Source organism: Homalodisca vitripennis, chromosome 1 (assembly GCF_021130785.1).
Source record: "Homalodisca vitripennis isolate AUS2020 chromosome 1, UT_GWSS_2.1, whole genome shotgun sequence".
Taxonomy (NCBI): domain Eukaryota; kingdom Metazoa; phylum Arthropoda; class Insecta; order Hemiptera; family Cicadellidae; genus Homalodisca; species Homalodisca vitripennis.
The window spans coordinates 248,377,159-248,400,386 of record NC_060207.1 but is presented as its reverse complement, the minus strand read 5'-3'; the positions used below and the strand labels follow the sequence as shown (position 1 = coordinate 248,400,386).

The 23,228-nt window shown below is 37.7% G+C and overlaps 1 protein-coding gene across 4 annotated transcripts in view; it reads right to left on the bottom strand.

Annotated features, from left to right (window-relative positions):
• Positions 1-3,540: 3,540 nt before the first annotated feature.
• Positions 3,541-23,228, bottom strand: part of LOC124353246 (major facilitator superfamily domain-containing protein 6-A) — a 33,369-nt gene continuing 13,681 nt past the window's right edge. The window contains exons 4-10 of one of the 4 annotated variants that reach the window (XM_046803167.1): positions 21,241-21,511; positions 19,745-19,935; positions 16,836-16,972; positions 15,498-15,613; positions 8,797-9,039; positions 7,422-7,586; positions 3,541-4,324 (exon numbers count right to left, since the gene is read on the bottom strand). In XM_046803167.1, coding sequence (XP_046659123.1) covers positions 4,263-4,324; positions 7,422-7,586; positions 8,797-9,039; positions 15,498-15,613; positions 16,836-16,972; positions 19,745-19,935; positions 21,241-21,511 — 1,185 coding nt within the window. In that variant the 3' untranslated portion in view covers positions 3,541-4,262. Of the gene's footprint in view, positions 4,325-7,421; positions 7,587-8,796; positions 10,328-10,364; positions 10,810-15,497; positions 15,614-16,835; positions 16,973-19,744; positions 19,936-21,240; positions 21,512-23,228 lie in introns of those variants that run through there. The other 3 variants (XM_046803170.1, XM_046803169.1, XM_046803168.1) reach the window with 3 other exon arrangements.

Here is a 23,228-nt window from a genome sequence, read left to right as displayed (position 1 = left end):
TCATATCAGATCCTAAACCAATTACAAGAGGAGTTCCTCAGGGATCCGTGCTGGGACCCATTCTATTCATTTTGTTGACTAACGACTTCCCAGCTCTAATTCACAACTACAGTACCAGCTGCATAGTGTATGCAGACGATACAACCCTCCTTTTAAAAAATGACACAGCTCAAGAATTGTACGATAACTCTGTTGCATCTCTTCAAAAAGCCATAGCCTACAGTAAACAAAATGATTTAGCAATAAACCCTGACAAGACAACACAAGTACATTTTAGCAGAAAAAAAATTCTACCCACTAGTATCCCCAATGTAGCAGTGGCTGATCAGATTAAGTTTCTAGGAATAACTCTAGATAATGGACTCACATGGGCAAACCATGTAAACAACATCTGCAATAAAATCAGCACTGGTGTCTATATTGTTAAGCGCATTAAATGGGTTGGCACTCAGGAAGCGGCAAAAATGGCATACTACGCTCTAGTAGAATCTCATATTAGATATGGTCTTACAATCTGGGGAAGCTCCTCGGGAAATCTGAAGAGAGTACTTGTACTACAAAAGAAGGCAATTAGGACAATTGCAAACCTGGAGTCCCAGCAAAGCTGTCGTCAAGCCTATCAGACCCTAGGCATACGAACAGTACCTGCGCTCTACATCTATGAAGCCATTTTATATGCAGACACACTAAACCTGCAGACTCACATGGACCTTCACAGCTACCCCACACGCCATGCCTCTAGATTCGTCCTACCCCAACATAGAACAGCCCTCTTCGAGAAAAAACCATCATACGTAGGCCAAAAACTGAAAAACCTCCTTCCAGACCACCTCCGGACCCTGACTGGCAACAGACTGAAGAGCTTGCTTAAAGAATTCCTGTTGAAGAATCCTGTGTACAAGATAGAAGAGTTCCTGGAATTAATGAACACATCTCCTTAATTCTACTTATTGTAACTTGACAAATTACTGTTCTTAATGTTCATGTAATAAATACATAAATCTTAAATTACAGATGACAGATAATCGGGTTGTTGCTACAAATGTAACTCACATCAAATATTCTAATTGTTAGTCTCCGGCTTGAAACTGTTAGAGTCAGTTTCAGGTCTAAGGTATGTAAAACAGGACAATCAGTCTTCAATCAGTCTTTGGTTGTTATGAGGTTTCACTGATTATGGTAAATAGAAGAAAAATGATTATTACCTTTACATTGGTGTTTGTGTTAATGTATTACATGTCTATGAATACAATTAATAGACCTCCCAAATTGTTTCAGTCCTGGAGCGACTAGGCGTACTATAATGGTATTATAATTATTTTTCAGTGAATACACATCAAATAATAAACAAGTTTCTAAGTCTACGACTATTAACTGATATTATTATATATATTATATATACATATATGAAATATTACCCAATACCTTACCTCATGTTTGCTACTGATTTCCAAATGGTGCAAGTTCTAAAATAAATTAAATTCCATACTATAGTATAGTTGGAACACAATACTAAATATTCATCATGTTGGATAAACTCTTGTACGATTATCACAATGCAGCTTAAAGACTAACATTTTGCATTCTATCATAGGATCTAAAAATAGCCACTTTTGATGTAATTGGTAATTATTTAATGTAATTATCGAAGAAAAAATCAACAAGTAATGAGGTAAAAATCGGAAATATAAGTACAGATCAAAAGCTAGATGTAAATTTGAAAACCTTGATGATGCAATAGCAGAGATAATAATGACATTTGGTTATTTCAGACATTAGCAGCAAGTATTTAATTTTATGAATATTGCTAAATAAAAACCAAATATTTTATGTACACTAAGAACTCAACTAAAATTTAAAACAACAAATTTTGTTATAAGCGGAGTTTATAACAGTTCTTTTAACCTGTGTCATGCACCAAGTAATAATATGAAATTGGTAACATTACCATTACCATCAAAATGCTTACTTTGTCTGATATCGATTTAAATATTTGCACTTTTTGAGTTAAACTATCATTACTTTCCATACACATTGTAGACTTAAGAAATAGTGAAACTAACATAACACTGATAACACTGATCTGAAGATAATGTAATTTGTTACCTATGAAAGATGAATATTACAGTACAGCTATGTAAGCTACATACAGTAGCACATGTACGTACGAGTTGTCAGTAGCAAACATGTCATAACATGTTTCTGATAATGAACCTTAACACCTAACTTTGTGGCTAACTTAAACTACGATTAAAATAACAAAATGCTTTCACAAGTTGAGGCAGCATGTGATGTGCTTTCTGTGTAAAACAATACAGTGTGACCTCTCCATGTGGTTGATAAGTATTCTATGTAAGAAACAGAGAAATAAGTAAAATGTACACGTGAAATATAATGTTTTATCTCTACCACAACGAGAGATGACCGTACATTGGGTTAACAGAGGCCATACTTCACTACATGAGCATTATTACGTGAGCATTAACTGGAATTTCATTATGAACATCTGAATCAACGATTTATAAACAAAGGCACTTTTATGAGTAAGAAAGCTGATAAAATAATAAGTACTTGCAATTAAAATATAGACTGAGAAACCAACAGCTGGCATAGTAGGAGTGCCACCATTGTAGCTTCTGGTAGTAAACATGACAAGCACACCAGTTACATACAATAGTACTTAATATTACATGTTGTGTATTATATTAACATAGTAGGAGTGCCACCATTGTAGCTTCTGGTAGCAAACATGACAAGCACAACAATAGTACTTATACTATTACATGTTGTGTATTATATAACATAGTAGGAGTGCCACCATTGTAGCTTCTGGTAGCAAACATGACAAGCACACCAGTTATATACAATAGTACTTAATATTACATGTTGTGTATTATATAACATAGTAGGAGTGCCACCATTGTAGCTTCTGGTAGCAAACATGACAAGCACACCAGTTATATACAATAGTACTTAATATTACATGTTGTGTATTATATAACATAGTAGGAGTGCCACCATTGTAGCTTCTGGTAGCAAACATGACAAGCACACCAGTTATATACAATAGTACTTAATATTACATGTTGTGTATTATATAACATAGTAGGAGTGCCACCATTGTAGCTTCTGGTAGCAAACATGACAAGCACACCAGTTATATACAATAGTACTTAATATTACATGTTGTGTATTATATAACATAGTAGGAGTGCCACCATTGTAGCTTCTGGTAGCAAACATGACAAGCACACCAGTTATATACAATAGTACTTAATATTACATGTTGTGTATTATATAACATATTGTTAATAAATGCCTAAAGGGAGATGTAAGTTACCTCTAGACAAATACTGTTTAGGAAACTAAGACTGCTATTGTTTTGTTGTAAACAAAATACAGGGTGGCGCATATGTCAGTTTCCCCATAAATTGGGATATTTTTTTTGTTTGATTGGTAACAATGTTAAGTTGGCAGCAACACGGCGTAAGTTCATTGTTGTCTGTTCCAGTGGCTAGAGTATAGTGATGCTCTTTGCATCTGTTATTTGTTTGTGTGTGTTTTTAAAATTTTTAAACCCAACAAGTTTCAATCGTTCAGTTGTGGTGGAAGCATAATACAAATATTGCTACAATAATTGAAGAATTTAGTAGTAAATATCCATGTGTCATGATGCCCACTCTACTGCATATGCAGAAGTTAAATAAGAAATTTGAAAACACAAGAACCAAAGTGTGGTTTATAAACATTAGTGAAATAATTAAGTACTCTTCCAAGAACATGTAACATATTTTCTTAATAACACTTTAGGAAATGTTTTATTGTAATGAACATGTTTACGAAGTGAAGAACAAACTCTCCCTGCTCTTTATCAGACATCTTATCATCAGATCTACTGTAATTGCAAGTTTTAGTCTCTCAGTTAAAACTGTCTTCTACACAAGTTAACAACATCAAATAGATAAACAATGTTGCCCAATAAGGATGAAATCTATCAAAAAGTCATCAAATGTGACGTTGGCGTAAATATTATATTTGTCTGGCAAGAAGAAATAATATATTAGTTTATTGTACATCATATTAGACATAAACTTATTGGATTAAAACTTATACACATAAAAATAATAAAACAGCTAATCCCTGTAATAAAGTACTCTTTCTTAATGATCTGTTAAATAATTAAAATACTATTGTGGGAGTTCTTGTAAGGTATTCTTGACAGTGTTATCGCACCTTCGATAAGTTCCTAGTAACTGCCAACATCATGATGCAACCACCACCATCTCTGATGCCTCTTTCGGAGGGTTGTATATATTTCGTTTCTCTGAAAAATATAACTCTGATGAAAAATAAAATAGGTACTTCCACATATAATAAAATAATTTAAGTAACATTTTATTTGCATGTTTAAACCTTTGTGTGTTAAGCATTTTAGCATGTTCATAAACATAACCCCTTGATGGTTTCTGATGTAATATAACGTTTATAGCAATGTTACAACATTTTTGCATCCATGTAATATTTTATTTCAACACATTTGTTCCGTTTTCGTCTCTTATATGTTGTTATATTACACAAGAAGTTGTCCCGCAGCTAGTAATCACCATTCACATAGTTTTGGCATTTCCCACTAGACTGCAGCACCTCCTGGTCTCCTGGTGTTCCTAAACCCATCATTGTTCATGTGTGCAGACAGCTCTCATGTTTGTATCAGTAGATTTATTTGTATTGTATGGTTATATTGAAATGTCTCAGAGCGCAATGGATGTATCAGATCTATGGGCAATAGCACATAACTAAATAAACTGCACAAACTTACATAATTCGACAAATATATTGGGATATCAATTTAAAACACTGCAAATGTACAATTAGTCATAAAACATATTATTCAAAGCTTAATGAAATCTTTGAGGAAAAAATAAGTTCAAAATATAAAAAAAGATGAAAGAAGTTACTGTTATGAGTTTTATTACTGCAAAAACTTAATACCGTAAATAGGAAAATCATCTCCAATAAAAAAACTAAAAGAATCAACAAAGCAGCAAGATTTTTGCCATTTTTAATACCAAACAAATTTTAGTATATTTAGTACTTTCAACAATGTAATATGTATAAACTCAATACATTGTAGAATTGTATATACATTATGTAATAATGATATAAACGGTGGAGACTGTCAGTGAAAATGTTGACAAAACGCCTGTTTACTGTGGAGATGCAAGTTTCATAACAATTATGAGGTGTTCAATTTTATTCTAAACTGCCAGTAAGTAGTTTATAATTAATAATACAGATTTTGAGGATTTTAGAGAAAATTGGCATCTTGATTTTTTTTCATTGTCTTTGGCTGGTGGTTGGCGATCACTGGGATTAAATGTAGGGTATTTGGCTCATAGCCATAGGAGGAGTATTGGTGTACATCCAAAAACTGATTGGATAAATAATATGTAAAAAATGTATGGGTGAAACACTAAACGTAAACATAACAAAATTATAAATTATATAACCAAAAAATTTTAACATCAATTCTGATGTTAAAAATGGTACATTTCTAGTATGTCAAAGCTTTTAGGAACAACTAAAAAAATTAAAAATATTATTTTATCAGTTGATAAATCTATGAAAAAATTCTTCACTTCACATTTAATCAGATGTAAGTTATTTTGATCAAACTTAAGCCTTATACCGTCAAGAGCCAATTAGATCGGCACTGCAGTTCGAACGTAAAACCGCCGAGCCCGAGGACCGATGTGATCGGCACTGCAGTTCGATCGTAAAACCGAGACCGATGTGATCGGCACTGCAGTTCGATCGTAAAACCGCCGAGCCCGAGGACCGATGTGATCGGCACTGCAGTTCGATCGTAAAACCGCCGAGCCCGAGGACCGATGTGATCGGCACTGCAGTTCGATCGTAAAACCGCCGAGCCCGAGGACCGATGTGATCGGCACTGCAGTTCGATCGTAAAACCGCCGAGCCCGAGGACCGATGTGATCGGCACTGCAGTTCGATCGTAAAACCGCCGAGCCCGAGGACCGATGTGATCGGCACTGCAGTTCGATCGTAAAACCGCCGAGCCCGAGGACCGATGTGATCGGCACTGCAGTTCGATCGTAAAACCGCCGAGCCCGAGGACCGATGTGATCGGCACTGCAGTTCGATCGTAAAACCGCCGAGCCCGAGGACCGATGTGATCGGCACTGCAGTTCGATCGTTAAACCGCCGAGCCCGAGGACCGATGTGATCGGCACTGCAGTTCGATCGTAAAACCGCCGAGCCCGAGGACCGATGTGATCGGCACTGCAGTTCGATCGTAAAACCGCCGAGCCCGAGGACCGATGTGATCGGCACTGCAGTTCGATCGTTAAACCGCCGAGCCCGAGGACCGATGTGATCGGCACTGCAGTTCGATCGTTAAAAACCGCCGAGCCCGAGGACCGATGTGATCGGCTAATTATTGTAATTACTTTTCTGTTACTATAGGTATTAAAATAAATGTTTATATGTGAATTGGAATTTTGTCTTACTATTTAATATTTTAAACTGTTTTTTACTGTTTTATAAAATGTTTTAAACTGAGTAACTAGAACTATAATTTATGTAACCGCAGTCAAAGACAGATTTTCCTTTAATGCATTTTTTGTGAAAAAATTAATAATTTCAATAAAAGTGTTGTAAAAAAATTATTTTTAATTTTTTTTTTAGACTGAAATTATCAAGAAAGGTTGTTCAGATGGTACCCATCAACAAAATGCATAAGCTATTAAGGTAATAGATATTTTAACATATTTTTTCTAATTATAAAAATAAAAATAGTATAAGAAATAAAAAAGTTAAATATATTAGAATTTTACTTTTTTAATTTTGTATTATTGACATATAATACGTAATTTTGTGCAGAATGTAATTGCCTTCAATACCAAAAATGATGCAGATATCTCAATTATCAGTGGAATAATTGACACTTTACTAAACCTTTTAAACTTTGGCCTTGGCGGTTTTGACAACTAGCGGCCGTAATGACGGGGGCAGTTTTGAGTGATGCACTACAAAGTGTGCGTGGTGGTTTCCAACGTGAATCGGCGAAATTACTCTGGCGGTCAAAGGCTTAATAACAAAATGTTTTGACTATTTGTATTTGAATACAAATAAGGTTTTTAAAGTTAGGCAAAATTTAAATTTGTTTTAATTTTCTGGTTAGACATTTTAGATTTTTTTCTTACATAAATATAAAGATTCTAATATTCTTTTTAATTTAAAACTTTTGTAACTATAGATATTTACATCTCAAATATCCAAATACGGCCAGTATATGTCTTGTCATCCTTAAAATTGTAAATATTTATGCTTTAAAAGTGGAATTGATACAGAATAGGACATTCTATGACGGTTATCATGCTAAACAGAAAGGCCAATACCTCGACTCTGTTGGTCTCCTGTTGTACTCTCCCGGAAGAAAAGAACGTACAACAGCCAGTGCGAGATGCTGCAGGCCAGCGCAAACATGCTGAACACCCGGAATGCCAAACCGCCTCCCAAAGATCTGTACAATAAGCCTCCCATCAGGCTGCCTACAGAGTACCCTGCAACATATGTCACATGTGTCATAGACCGGGTTATGCACACTACCATTTACTACCAATTTGCGATGTTACCCATCATTCATTTGACACTACAATTATGTTTTTGCTCTGACCAAGTTATTTTGTAGTATTTAGGTATTTAATGTAATGGAAAAATTAATCCTGAAGGAGAAATTTTTCAAAATTCTTATGAATTGACAGTAGGCCTAAGTGAAATAAATCAGTTCACTGTTCTGATTCAGTATCACAGAATTGCTAGTGACAGAGATAACCTGTATTGTGTATATGATTATCAATAATCATGTAAATGTTATTTAATACTTATTTTATGATTATATATCAAGTAGCACATATAACATCACTAGTGTATAAGTGTTATTTATTATGCTTAAAAATTCTCAAGTTTCATAAATTTGTTCAGATAATGGACAAATTTAATAATTTGAACAAATTTATGATTTTAATAAATTTAATAATTTAATAAGCTTAAGTACCCTTACTGTTCTTAAGCTTATCATACAACGCAACTACTATTTTCCTAATATTTTCCAATTCTTTTGTATACCATTTACTACTTAACCTATTAGTATTGTCACTATTGCCTAATTTAATATATTTAAAAGTAAAGCACACATTAAAAGTGCTTGTCAATACAAAGTTAAAACAATTAAAAATTTTATATATATCGAGTAATTCCGATAAAAGTGTACATTTTTCAGGGTTGATAGAGGATGTGAATACAAAAATTTGTTGTCCAATACACATGAAGTCACAAATGTTCCATTTCCAAGAAAATTGAGAATTTCAGAAATGCTTCCTTATAGGCAATTCTTTGAGATTTGACCAGAAAAACGCAAACTGTATATACTCTAAAATTGTAAGCTTAGCTATAAGTAAACCCAGTTAATTGTGAAACATCTTTACTGTGTGTTTAGTGGCAAATCAATTATCAGATTTGAAATTAATGACCTTGAACTTCAATTGATGACAACACTAAATTTCAAATTTGTTAGTGCCCTCTAAGTATATAATGATCTCACAGTGTCAAAAGAGGGAAACCAGCGAGCTGGAACAGGCTGCCAAAGTGTGCAAGTTTATCTAACTAATTATAAAAACAATTCACATACTCATCATGTTTTCCAAGAAGAGACTATTTTGTTAATAATTTCATACAGTGATCATGTAAAAACAAAATAAATATTTGTATTACCTAGTCCATCATCCACACCAGCTGCAACACCCTGGACAGTGGCCGAGGTGCCGGGCGGGCTGACTGCGGCCGCATACGCCACGATGGTGGTGTAGCTGAGTGCGTAGCTGGGACCCTGCAGCAGTTCTACGGCCAGAGCCCACCAGGGGTTTTGTATCAGTGAGAGCAGACCCAGTCGCAGTGTGTACGCCAGGAAACACAGAGATAAGCAGTGCCGGTAACCCACCCACCTCAGGATCCTGCCTGCCACACACAACGGTCATACTTTACTTGTTCCTGCAGCAGTTCTACAGCTAGAGCCCACCAGGGGTTGTGTATCAGTGAGAGCAGACCCAGTCGCAGTGTGTACGCCAGGAAACACAGAGATAAGCAGTGCCGGTAACCCACCCACCTCAGGATCCTGCCTGCCACACACAACGGTCATACTTTACTTGTTCCTGCAGCAGTTCTACAGCTAGAGCCCACCAGGGGTTGTGTATCACTGAGAGCAGACCCAGCCGCAGCGTGTACGCTAGAAAACACAGAGATAAGCAGTGCCGGTAACCCACCCACCTCAGGATCCTGCCTGCCACACACAACGGTCATACTTTACTTGTTCCTGCCGCAGTTCTACAGCTAGAGCCCACCAGGGGTTGTGTATCAGTGAGAGCAGACCCAGTCGCAGCGTGTACGCCAGGAAACACAGAGATAAGCAGTGCTGGTAACCCACCCACCTCAGGATCCTGCCTGCCACACACAACGGTCATACTTTACTTGTTCCTGCAGCAGTTCTACAGCTAGAGCCCACCAGGGGTTGTGTATCAGTGAGAGCAGACCCAGTCGCAGCGTGTACGCCAGGAAACACAGAGATAAGCAGTGCTGGTAACCCACCCACCTCAGGATCCTGCCTGCCACACACAACGGTCATACTTTACTTGTTCCTGCAGCAGTTCTACAGCTAGAGCCCACCAGGGGTTGTGTATCACTGAGAGCAGACCCAGTCGCAGTGTGTACGCTAGAAAACACAGAGACAAGCAGTGCCGGTAACCCACCCACCTCAGGATCCTGCCTGCCACACACAACGGTCATACTTTACTTGTTCCTGCAGCAGTTCTACAGCTAGAGCCCACCAGGGGTTGTGTATCACTGAGAGCAGACCCAGTCGCAGCGTGTACGCCAGGAAACACAGAGACAAGCAGTGCCGGTAACCCACCCACCTCAGGATCCTGCCTGCCACACACAACGGTCATACTTTACTTGTTCCTGCAGCAGTTCTACAGCTAGAGCCCACCAGGGGTTGTGTATCAGTGAGAGCAGACCCAGTCGCAGCGTGTACGCCAGGAAACACAGAGACAAGCAGTGCCGGTAACCCACCCACCTCAGGATCCTGCCTGCCACACACAACGGTCATACTTTACTTGTTCCTGCAGCAGTTCTACAGCTAGAGCCCACCAGGGGTTGTGTATCACTGAGAGCAGACCCAGTCGCAGCGTGTACGCCAGGAAACACAGAGACAAGCAGTGCCGGTAACCCACCCACCTCAGGATCCTGCCTGCCACACACAACGGTCATACTTTACTTGTTCCTGCAGCATTCTACAGCTAGAGCCCACCAGGGGTTGTGTATCACTGAGAGCAGACCCAGTCGCAGCGTGTACACTAGAAAACACAGAGACAAGCAGTGCCGGTAACCCACCCACCTCAGGATCCTGCCTGCCACACACAACGGTCATACTTTACTTGTTCCTGCAGCAGTTCTACAGCTAGAGCCCACCAGGGGTTGTGTATCACTGAGAGCAGACCCAGTCGCAGCGTGTACGCTAGAAAACACAGAGACAAGCAGTGCCGGTAACCCACCCACCTCAGGATCCTGCCTGCCACACACAACGGTCATACTTTACTTGTTCCTGCAGCAGTTCTACAGCTAGAGCCCACCAGGGGTTGTGTATCACTGAGAGCAGACCCAGTCGCAGCGTGTACGCTAGAAAACACAGAGACAAGCAGTGCCGGTAACCCACCCACCTCAGGATCCTGCCTGCCACACACAACGGTCATACTTTACTTGTTCCTGCCGCACACAATGGTCATAATACGTAACAATTACATTAGTTAACTTTAAAAACTGATCTACAGGCTACCTGAACTATTAAAATTAATATAATAATCTATATATATATATATATATAAATGAATGTTTGTGTGTTTGTCCTTTATGGAATCGTAAACTACTTGACTGATGATTCATTATAAAAATTTGTATGTACATGTATTTTTCCAAGGAGAAGGTTTATATGCTATGCCTATTGATGTAACTTGCCACCGTGGTGAGCAAAAGATAATGGTCTTTAAAGCACCTGCACATTATAAACTGCAATTATGTGACAGTTACGTATATTAAATAACCAAATACTATTTGAAGGCACTAAGTTATGATGGGGATTTCTCTTTAAGATAAATTTCTGGTTGAACTTAAAGCTTGAGTGTTAGACTACTTTATAATAAAGTAAAGATATGTGTACAATAGCACACACATACACAGACTTTTTTGATCGTGGTAACAAGGCAAACTCTTCATCGGCATTGGAAATTTAATTCACTCGTACCAGAAGTGCACATACGCAGGCAAAGCTTACAAAAAGCGTGCGAAGCCGCGGGAATCAGCTAGTCTTAGTGATAAAAGCAAAAGATGTAAGAGTTTTCAATCATACATTACTTCTGCAATGTAAGGCCTTTTCGCTAAAATATAACTTTTCCCTACTCACAACTTTAATTTGGTTTTAATGGAGTTCTTTCTACACCAATGGCATTTTAATTTTAAAAAATAATTTAATTTTACTTAACATTATTAGGGGAAATGGTCCAAATTATTTACAGATTTTCCTGGGAAGCGAATCTGAGATCCTTTGGTTTAGAAAATCACAGCCTTACTGTGAAGATCATTGACATTCTATTGATCTTAAAAAATAGCCAGACTCTTTTTATTACACAATTTATAAGTTTTAATTACATATATTTAAACCCCAGTCTATCATGCTCTACACAGCTCAGATAAAAGTGTTATACAAATAAGGGGTGCGGCAGCATAACTTCCTTTTTTAAAATGTGCGCCATTCAGTTAGTTTGATGTCATAGCGGAGCGCTAGTGGTCTCATTCAAGAGGGGGTAATGTAAAGTTTTGTCCCGACACGGTTTCAGTCGCCATCATGCGTTGGAATAGTGATGAGCGTGCCTTTGCCGTTGAGGCCTACTTTTCAAGTGGATGTTCAGTTATTGCAACACAGCGTGCATTACGGAATCGCTTTAATTTAGCCCCGTTGGCTCCCGTCCCAGACCGCAAATCAATTGTTACATGGGTCACTACATTCAGACAAACTGAAAGTGCGACAAAACGAAGAACTGGAGTCCCTCGGCCCGTTAGATCACCTGAGAACATTGAAGCAGTGAGAGTGTCAATGTTGCGATCACCACGGCGTTCTGCGCGCAAATACGCATCTGCCCTTGGACTATCAGATCGTTCTGTGAGAAGAATTCTTCGTGATGATCTTCATTTTCATCCCTATAAGATGGCGATAGTGCAGGAACTTTCAGAACGTGACTTCAATTCTCGGATGAACGCGTGTGAGCTTCTTCTTGATGTCATTCCCGAGGGTGCTATTGTTTTTTTTTAGCGATGAAGCCCATTTTCATTTGTGTGGGTCAGTAAACAAACAAAACATGCGCTACTGGGCTGACACCAACCCTCGAGAATTGCATCAAAGGCCTTTGCATTCACCGAAAGTCACAGTGTGGTGTGTAATTTCCTCAGCTGGAATTATTGGTCCCTGGTTTTTTGAGGAAAATGAGGTTACAGTGACAGTGACTTCGGACCGGTATGTAAACATGCTACAGAATTTTTTTTCCCCACGGCTAGAAGATTTGGATTTGGGGGACACTTGGTTCCAACAAGATGGTGCAACAGCACACACTTCGAGAGCATCAATAGCTGTTTTGAGGGAAAACTTTCCAGAACGCCTTATCTCAATTAGAGGCGATTTGGAATGGCCGGCATGCTCTCCCGATCTGTCACCTTGTGATTTTTTTCTATGGGGTTTTTTGAAATCCCGTGTTTATGTGAACCGTCCAAGAACCCTACAAGATTTGAAGACCAACATCCGAGAAGAAATTGCCAACATAACACCTGCTACGCTAACAACAGTCATGACAAACGCCAGAAATCGGCTTACGCAATGTGTGGAGAATGGGGGATGTCACCTAACAGATTTGATCTTCAAAACAATGTAAATAAAAACTTTAGACATGTACCTACATTATAAAAAATAAATAAATATTTTCTGATGCATACAATAGTTTTTATTGAGTTTTGAAAAAAGGAAGTTATACTGCCGCACACTGTAAAAGTGGCTTTCAAATTAACATTTAATTTGGTCAGATTGGCTTACAACCTGAACCTAACATATGTAAACCTAACCTTCTCAGAAAGCTTTTCCTTTAATGAACTAGGACAGATACTTGTCCACAATGCACAAAACCGCTAGTAGACAAGGCGAGTGCTTCTAAAAACTGACTATTTTTCACCAAAACACGGACCGGATAATCAACAAAATAGACAGAATAAACCATCTTCTTCTTCCTCTGAATCTGGACGTGGTTGTTCTAACGAAGCATGGCCAATCTTGTGAAAAAATAACCAACACCAGACTTGCTAATTTCTCACTGGTGGCAGCATTTGGCAGAGATCATCATATCAAGGGTGGAGTAGCTATATACAGTAGCACCAATTTAACAAATGAAATTACAAATCTGGAATTGGAAAACCACAGCATACCCCTTATATATGAGATCGCGGCTATAAAACTTTGTTTGACCAACTCTAGGCGTTTGTGTATTTTAGGAGTCTACCAACCTCCAACAAACTGCCTTGATAAGACAAGACAGGCCCTCGACCTTCTTCCTTAAGTTTTGGAAACACTTCCATCAGCAAACTCTCAAACCTTAATTATTGGAGATATAAATAGAGACGACCTGCGATTTTCAACTGAAAAAAATTTGCTGCATGAACTACTACCCTCCTTCAATATATGGCGTATTCTTCTACCAGCAACCAGGGTGACCCCCACCTCGGCAACATCAATCGATGTAGTCTGCACAAACTTGAGCCCAGACCATCTGAAAGTGCGTGTGTTGCAGACTGGGATCTCGGATCATTCCGGAAGCTTTGCTCACTCTATGTGCCATCTTCTGCCAATAATCATATTATCTCTACCTACAGGAACACAAACTTGACAAACCTTATCCTTCTAAAAAGATTATTGGCAGAGGAATTGTGGAAGAATGTCATGAGTACTAAAGATGTCAACGAGGCACATGACAATCTATTAAGAACTCTCACCTTAATCCTCAACCACACATGCCCATCCAAACAATCAAGATGCAATAAAAAAAGAGTATTCTGTGATGTGCAAGCCAGAAGGTTTAAGCGTTATTTCTTGGAGGCCAACGACAGGTATCTTTTAACCGGGAGCCAAGTTCTGCAAAGAAGAACTGTTGTGTCCTCTCATGCACCTTACCAATCTGTCACTTTTTCAAGGGTTATTTCCTACATGACTGAAAACAGTTAAGGTTTTCCCCCCTGCACAAGCGCGGAAAAAGAATGAAATAAAGAATTACCAACCCATTTCCCTGATTCCCACCTTCTCCAAAATCATCAAAAGGGTGGTGTTGGCAAGACTCTTCCAGCATCTAAACGCAAACAGCCTACTTATTGTAAAGGAGAGGTCAACTGTGACAGAGCTGGTGGAACTGGTGGAGGCAATCATCGACAATCTTGAAGAGGGAAAAAATGACACTGGAATCTTCATGGAACTATGCAAAGCGTTCGACTGCTTAGTTTCAACTTATTCTTGCAAAGTTGAACTCCCTGGGAATCTGTGATAGAGCCCATCACTGGTTTGCCAGTTACTTAGAGGACAGGTCTCAGATAGTTGAAATTACTACAAAGGAGAAACCTGCAGAGTCCGATCTTCTCCACTCAATGTTTCCAGGGGTGTGCCGCAAGGTTCAGTCTTGGGACCAGTGATTTTCATGTTCACGAACGACTTCCCCTCGTGTATCAGACCCTTTGGGGAAAGCTTCATGTATGCTGACGATACTGTCATCCTATCATCTGACAGTTCCGTGGAGAGTCTCGAAATTGACTCCTTTGTTGCAGTTAATGTGGCGGTCGACTACTGCAACAATAACAATCTGGTCTTCAATGAAGAAAAACCAGTGCAGCTTGTATTTGGTCACAAGAATAAAGAGATTGCTGTTTTGCCAAATCTCCAGACCATGGACCATATCAAGCATTTGGGAGTCACCATTGATGTCAATCTTTCTTGGCAAAACCACGTCGACATCCTCTGCAGGAAGCTGAGCAGCGCCTTATTCACCCTAAGAAGAACGCTGGCAGTCAGTTCAATGGAGTCAATAAGAATTGCTTATCACGCCGTCTTTGAGAGCCATATCAACTATGGTATTGCCTTGTGGGGTGGCTCATCCAGCACAAATCTAGAGAGTGCTGCTTCTTCAAAAGAAAGCAATTCGACTCATGGCTGGCTTAGGAATGCAAGAAAAAGCTCAATGATTCCAAATTTTACCTTCAAACGTAGCAATGAGTAGTAATATTCATGTCTTTTCATTCTTTAATAACATATACATAAATTAAAACATTGACAACACTGTCACCTGACAAAGGAAAGAAGACAATCTCTCCCACAAGAGTCTCAGCTGCAACCGTCAAACCCTGGAGTAACTTAATGTGTCCCATAGCTCCTGTGGTTACGGCTAAGTCTTCCAAGTACCTGCAAAATGGATTTCATTCACATCTGCACCAATAGTAAACAAATAAACTAGAAGATTGAGGCATAAATTAATTTTTCCCAATATTACCTTTACAATTAAAGTTCTCTAACCCTTTCCGGACAAAACACAGGCACTGCAGCACGGCTGGCATACTACATTTCATTTCACTGACATAGTTCGGTGGGTTCTACTGGCTCTGTATCGTGCTGCTACCTCTCGGGAACAGTTTGAACTAATTGAAACAATATTGCAGCCGGTTTTATGCAGTATATTTACTGGTTTGTTTACAGCTGAGTGAATTGTCTGCTCATGTAGTAAACAAACTAGTTGAGTCACTGTGAATCGGGCTCTTAGTACTTTTATTGTTGTTTTCGTTGTAATACAAGTTTGTTTAGTTTTTAATTTATTGTAAATTTGAGGGTAAAGCACAATTAAATAATGTAATCAGTTTTAGGCCTCATTTTCAAGTGAAAATACGTCACTTTTATTACTTTGGATTGGATTTTTTTTTCAAGATTATAGTCTTGAAAAAATGTGTGAATTATTCATTTAGAACTATTTTTTTTTTTTTAATGGCTGCAAGTACAAGTGGATTACAAATTAATGACATTAGTGATAAACTAGATGACAATTTAAGATCTAGTGATGAAGAGACTGATTTGCCTCTCACCTAATCTAGGCCTAGATAGCCTTAACAATAGGGATTTGTATAAGTTTTATTTTTTTACTGTTTATTGGAGTAGTAATAATATTACAAAACAAAAGAAATAAGTTAAGATACACATATTCAATAAAACAAATATGATTTGATACACCAACAGCTTTAAAATATACATAAAGCTTGAAATTTTTGTTTAAAAAAAACAAGAAAATATTTGTTTAAGAATTAAATTATAGGGGAAAAATGTAATGGTGTAACAAAAACCAATGTCAGATGATCATTGCATTTGGTAGAACTAAAGAATTCCAAATACATCCAAAGTTTAGTTCTAAAGTTTCAACAAAGTGAGATTTAAAAAAAAGAAAGTAAACAGCTAAATTGAAAGGTATATATTTAAAATCACTAAACAGACAAGATTTCAAGCATATCAATAACTGATAGAAAATAATTTTAAATGTTCAATTTAGTCTTCATGTTTTGATTCAACATATTTTGATTTGTTTCTATTTTCTAATTAACAGTAATGTTTGATTCAATATACTCAATAGCAAATTACTAACCAAAACAAGAAGAATATGATGAAACTTTCACAGATTCCAATGAATGCAGCAAATAACAGGAATGTCGCAATGGAGGGAGTCTGCACCAACTTCAACACATCTTTCAGAATGTTTTGTGACCTGGGAAGTACAGGCAGCTGTAAATAAATAAACATACAACATAACAATTACACACGGCACTGTGAGAATAAGGTAACTTGAATAAGTTTGAGTAATTTCAGCATATACAATCATTGTACCTGAAGTCTTACCTGAAGCCACAACGAGCTTGCACGATCTCCGGCAGTGTCCGTACTGCTTGGTGGAGCTAGGTTATTGTTGAAATACCACAACGAGCTTGCACGATCACCGGATTGTCCGTACCGCTTGGTGGAGCTAGATTATGGTTGAAATACCACAACGAGCTTGCACGATCTCCGGATTGTCCGTACTGCTTGGTGGAGCTAGGTTATTGTTGAAATACCACAACGAGCTTGCACGATCACCGGATTGTCCGTACCGCTTGGTGGAGCTAGATTATGGTTGAAATGCCACAACGAGCTTGCATGAGCTCCGGATTGTCCGTATCGCTTGGTGGAGCTAGATTATGGTTGAAATGCCACAACGAGCTTGCACGATCTCCGGATTGTCCGTACCGCTTGGTGGAGCTAGATTATGGTTGAAATGCCACAACGAGCTTGCATGAGCTCCGGATTGTCCGTATCGCTTGGTGGAGCTAGATTATGGTTGAAATGCCACAACGAGCTTGCACGATCTCCGGCATTGTCCGTACCGCTTGGTGGAGCTAGATTATGGTTGAAATGCCACAACGAGCTTGCATGAGCTCCGGATTGTCCGTATCGCTTGGTGGAGCTAGATTATGGTTGAAATGCCACAACGAGCTTGCATGAGCTCCGGATTGTCCGTATCGCTTGGTGGAGCTAGATTATGGTTGAAATGCCACAACGAGCTTGCACGATCTCCGGATTGTCCGTACCGCTTGGTGGAGCTAGATTATGGTTGAAATGCCACAACGAGCTTGCATGAGCTCCGGATTGTCCGTATCGCTTGGTGGAGCTAGATTATGGTTGAAATGCCACAACGAGCTTGCACGATCTCCGGCATTGTCCGTACCGCTTGGTGGAGCTAGGTTATTGTTGAAATGCCACAACGAGCTTGCACGATCTCCGGCAGTGTCCTTACTTAATCCTGTTAAAACTTATTTTATTTTATTCCAGACTCAACAAAACAAATATAAACCAAAAAAATCTATTGAAATAGATGATTTAGAAACTCACCAGACTACATTTTTAGGTTAGATGTTAGATAAAAGTTTGATTCTGGCTCTTCAAATAAAATATCCTGTGGATTGTATGGCCTAAAATGTATCTCTAACTATTGTAATACAGACACACTAATAATGGTATACTTCTCACATATTCACTCCCAATCTCATTTGGTGCATTTTTGTAAGGTTTGACTAGTAATAGAAATCTGCAAAATATCCTCTGGATTGTATGGCCTAAAATGTATCTCTAACTATTGTAATACAGACACACTAATAATGGTATACTTCTCACATATTCACTCCCAATCTCATTTGGTGCATTTTTGTAAGGTTTGACTAGTAATAGAAATCTGCAAAATATCCTCTGGATTGTATGGCCTAAAATGTATCTCTAACTATTGTAATACAGACACACTAATTATGGTATACTTCTCACATATTCACTCCCAATCTCATTTGGTGCATTTTTGTAAGGTTTGGCTAGTAATAGAAATTTGCAAAATATCCTCTGGATTGTATGGCCTAAAATGTATCTCTAACTATTGTAATACAGACACACTAATAATGGTGCACTTCTCACATATTCACTCCCAATCTCATTTGGTGCATTTTTGTAAGGTTTGACTAATAATAGAAATCTGCAAAATATTCTCTAGTTGCAGAAGAGAATAGTTGCAGGAAACACAAAAGTGATGTGTCTGAGGAAGATATCCTTGCTATGGAAAGGCCTCACAAATAAAAAGTTATAATTACTGGTTGGTGTTTTTTCAATGTAGTGACTGAACTAAATAAAAGCCAATACAAGCTCCATCTTCAACATTGTTAATTTATTTCATTGATGGAGGAGCTCTTCTTATTGGAATACACTATTTTCTTTCATCAAATAATAGAAAAATTTTTAATATATTTTATCTCTAGTATTATCTCTGTTGCAAAGTGTTATCAGTTGTTCAATAAAATTAGATCTTTTTTCAAAATGTAAAAAAACCTTAAAAAACCGTTCCTTTTGTTTTAGTATTTACCAAAAGTAATTAATGTTTATTTGTGTCTGTATATATGTTTAGTTACTCTTTTCAGGATAAAATAATTAAAAAGCACATTTCTATGTATTTTTTAATAACGTTTTGTACATTTTTTAAAGAAATTTTGTTTATATTTTGTACACTGTTTAAATTTTTTTAGTCAATGATACACATCTCAAACAATGTTATGAACACAAATTCTACTTATAGATGTATTATGTTAATACACTACTTTATGTAACAACTTATGTAGGCAATAAAGTAATGTTAAAGCAATATAAAGCATTTTTCCTTTAACCTGGAAGTAACTTCTCATGTTTTAATATTAGTGCGAGTTCTCAAGGGTTAATTTACATTTGAACCCAGTACATTTTCTATTCTGCACCTTTCAATAATATAAAATTAATGTGGATAGACAAACGCGAAAATTAAATTTTGGATAAACTTCTTCATCATAAGAAATCTAATTTCATTATTAATATATAATAATAAGTTTTTCTTCTCAAAAAGGTATTGACATTTGCTTATGTATATGAAATCATAACAATAAATATTGAAAATAGATAAGATTCCACTGAAAGGAAAAATTCTTTATTGAATAATAAAAAACCAGATTATACCTTAAGCTTGGTACAGCACAGGAGATCTATCGAAGTGAAAACGACAGCCATGAAGTAGGCGGGAGTGTAGTCCTTGACTTGGCTGGGTCCAGACCACCAATCTACGCAGTAACCTCCAACCAAGGCACTCAGACCAAAACCTACAGTGCCCCACACCCTCTGCTGCCCGTACTTCTTCTCGTTTCCTGCTCCTGGCAACACAATCAATTATTTGATGGATTTGTAATGACAACACGAGATTCACAGAAAAACAGTTCATCTCATCGTAGACTTGTATCCACTTTTGTTTTCCAGATTCACTGAAGAACATTTTTAATTGTGCACTTGAACTTGACTTAGGATTTGGTTATCTCTTTCTGCTCTTACAGGAATTGCAAATTGGGTACGACGAGGCAGACATACCAACTTCAATGGGTGGAATAAAATGAACAGAACTGTAAGGACTGTACGGGACCAGATATGGAAGCTTTCCTCATATGGGAGCTGGGTAAATCAAAAATAGATCAATCTTGTGGATACTAGTATCCGACCAATCGTTTCTTTCCTCTTTATATTATTATTACTCCTTATTATTTTCATGAAACTGGGAATGTAAACAACAAACCACTTAACTATGATTTGTCTCATAGTGCAACGAGGCCTGCTAGCTGTGCTTCCACAATATACATTCAGACTAATAGTGTTTTATAACCACAATGTTTTCAGAGCAAAGAGCATACTCTACATTTGTATTATTTTTTGTACTTTTAAATCCTTTTTAACGACAAGCATTTGTCAGAATTATTCTTTTAGTCGCTTGTCTAAGATCACCACAATATTGCTTTTTCATTACCTTCATAATGTCAGAAACAAAATGTTGTGCGCACAAACTGTGAAAGAAATTAAAAGGGTATTTTAGGAACTTTTTTTATACAGAATACCATTTGATCTATAACTGTTTAATATTTTTCTAAAACACTTCAAAATATTCCTTGTGTATAGAGATGGAAATCATACTTTGAACAGTAACAGATCCATTGTTTATGATAACAAAATCATTGTCCCTTGTCCATATACCACTACAACACCAGGTATGATAACAACTTCACTCTACCAATTAACTCCAGGACCTTTTGTAAGAAGAAACCTTCATAAATTGGGGCTAAATGTTACAACAGACATCCTGATGAAATTAAAATCATGGAGACTAGAAATTTGAAGAATAAACCGCGTCATTGGCTGTCAAAGAGACCTTTTTATAATTTAAATGAATTTTTCAATGGGACTGATATTTTTTACAATGTATCTTGGCTACTAAAAGCTGTTATTATATTGTATTGTAATATATTGTTAACTTGTGACACCACTTCAATTCTTGACGATTTTGAAATAAAGTCTCTCTCCCTCTCCCCCTCCGTTCCCCTCCTCACTGAAGGTGACTTCGGTGTTAGTTATGATGCCTGAGGCGTAATCCTAAGAACTAAAATTAAATCTTTTAATATTATGGAAATACTAACCGAGAACATCAAAGCAAATGGCATCGCTGACACTATTGGAGACGTTGTAGCCGATGCTGGCTGCAGAGAGGAGTACGACGAACATCCAGAAGGTGGTGCTGGAGTAGAATCCCAGACCTCGCTTCTGACAGCTGACATGAACCATAGATCCCAGCTGACAGACTACTGTACTCTCAGCACAGTACGAGGTGTTGTCAGCAGCTAGTCTCAAGGCTGCTGTCTTTTCACCTGACAGTGTCACCCAGCAATCTATACCATCTACGAGAGCAACCTAACAGAAGAGAAATCTACTGCAATGTTACTCTATGGAGGATAAGCAACTATGTTAGCACAAAGAGAGAGGAATGGTGGTGAGGGAGTTGGGGAGAACATTATCTGAGAACATTATATAACTAAATTAAATTTTATATCATCCTTTAGGTCTATATTTAAACAGCTAAGTTTATTGACCATTCCATCACTTTATATATATGAGGTCTTAATGTTTACCCATAAAAACTTACCTAATAATATCACCACAAAAGATCATGATTACAATACAAGACAGAGAGACAGACTTACATACCCAATCCTTAGAATTAAATTATTTAAAATGTCCCCTTATTATAAAGGACTAAAATTTAACAATAAAACTCCAGTATCTTTATCCTCTTTACCTCCAGAAAAATTCTCTATAAAATTAAAAAATACCTTAATAGAGTAAAATATTATTCAGAAAATGATTTTCTAAATGATGCAACCTTCATTAAATAAATTACCCCCCAACCATTACAAAAACTTTTTAATGTATATTATATAAATTCCACTGTATTTATTTTATCACTCATTATTTTTAAATGCGTTTTTTGTTTTGTTAATTAATTTATTTTAAGATAAGAATAGCTAAATCTAACTTTATTTAATTTTAATATGAATTAAATTTGAATGTGAAAAATTATATGTGTACTTTTAAGAGGTTCTCTGTTTGTGTGAGCCACGAGTGGGCACATCGGTGTTAACATACAGAGTCTGTTCAATAAGTATCAGGGCAGACTCCAAAAATCAAAATTTATTGCAGGTATCATTACAATTACTTAATAATCTTCAAAATACATTCCTCCTGCATCGATACACTTAGTGCGTCTGCCATTCGTCAAAAGTCCGCTTCAAGTCAGTTGCCAGAATACTGTTCAGAACCTTTCTCGTCACCTCTTGAACCACCTGGATGGAGTCTAACCGATGTCCTATGAGACTGGTCTGGTGGAGCCAGGTCTGGGCTGTAGCGGGTGAGACAACATTGGCACACTGAATTTCACCAGCAGCTGCCACACAGTGGCATGCACTCCAAGGCTTGGTGCATTGTCATAGTGAAGTTTCCAATCCTTCGCATTGGCTGGTCACACACACCTTACACATAAAATGTAGCATTTACAGTCATTTCAGTGGGCACGAACTCCTAGTGAATAATGCCACGTCGGTTGAAAAAGAACAATCGGCACGATTTTGATTTTTTATTTTCACATCACAGTTTTTTTCAGACGCGGGACTCCTGCACGTGTTATTCTGAACGTTTTGTTTCCGGGTCATACTGAAAAACCCACGATTTATCACCGGTAATAACGTTGTTCCTCGCTCTAGATTATTTATGAGGATAACTTTCGGCACCAGCTTCATGCACACTTTCCTCATCGCAAGACCTTCTGTTACCGGTTCTAACTGAAAGGCTGGTCTCCTCACTGGTCAAACACCTGTCAGAGTCCAAAACTGTTTTCACTGTGGCCACCTGACCGTCGGTTTGAGCGGTCGTTATGTGTCTTTGACCATTTCCCTCCCTTCCTTAAACATTTTGTGCCACTCAAAAATTCTTGTGCGGCATACAACATCATCCCCATAAGCCTATTTAATGAATTCAAGGGTCTTGGACGCAGATTTCCAGAGTTTAAAGCAAAACTTCACAATGTAGCGTTGCTCAAGGTCGGATCTATGCTGGCGTGATGACACCATAAAAA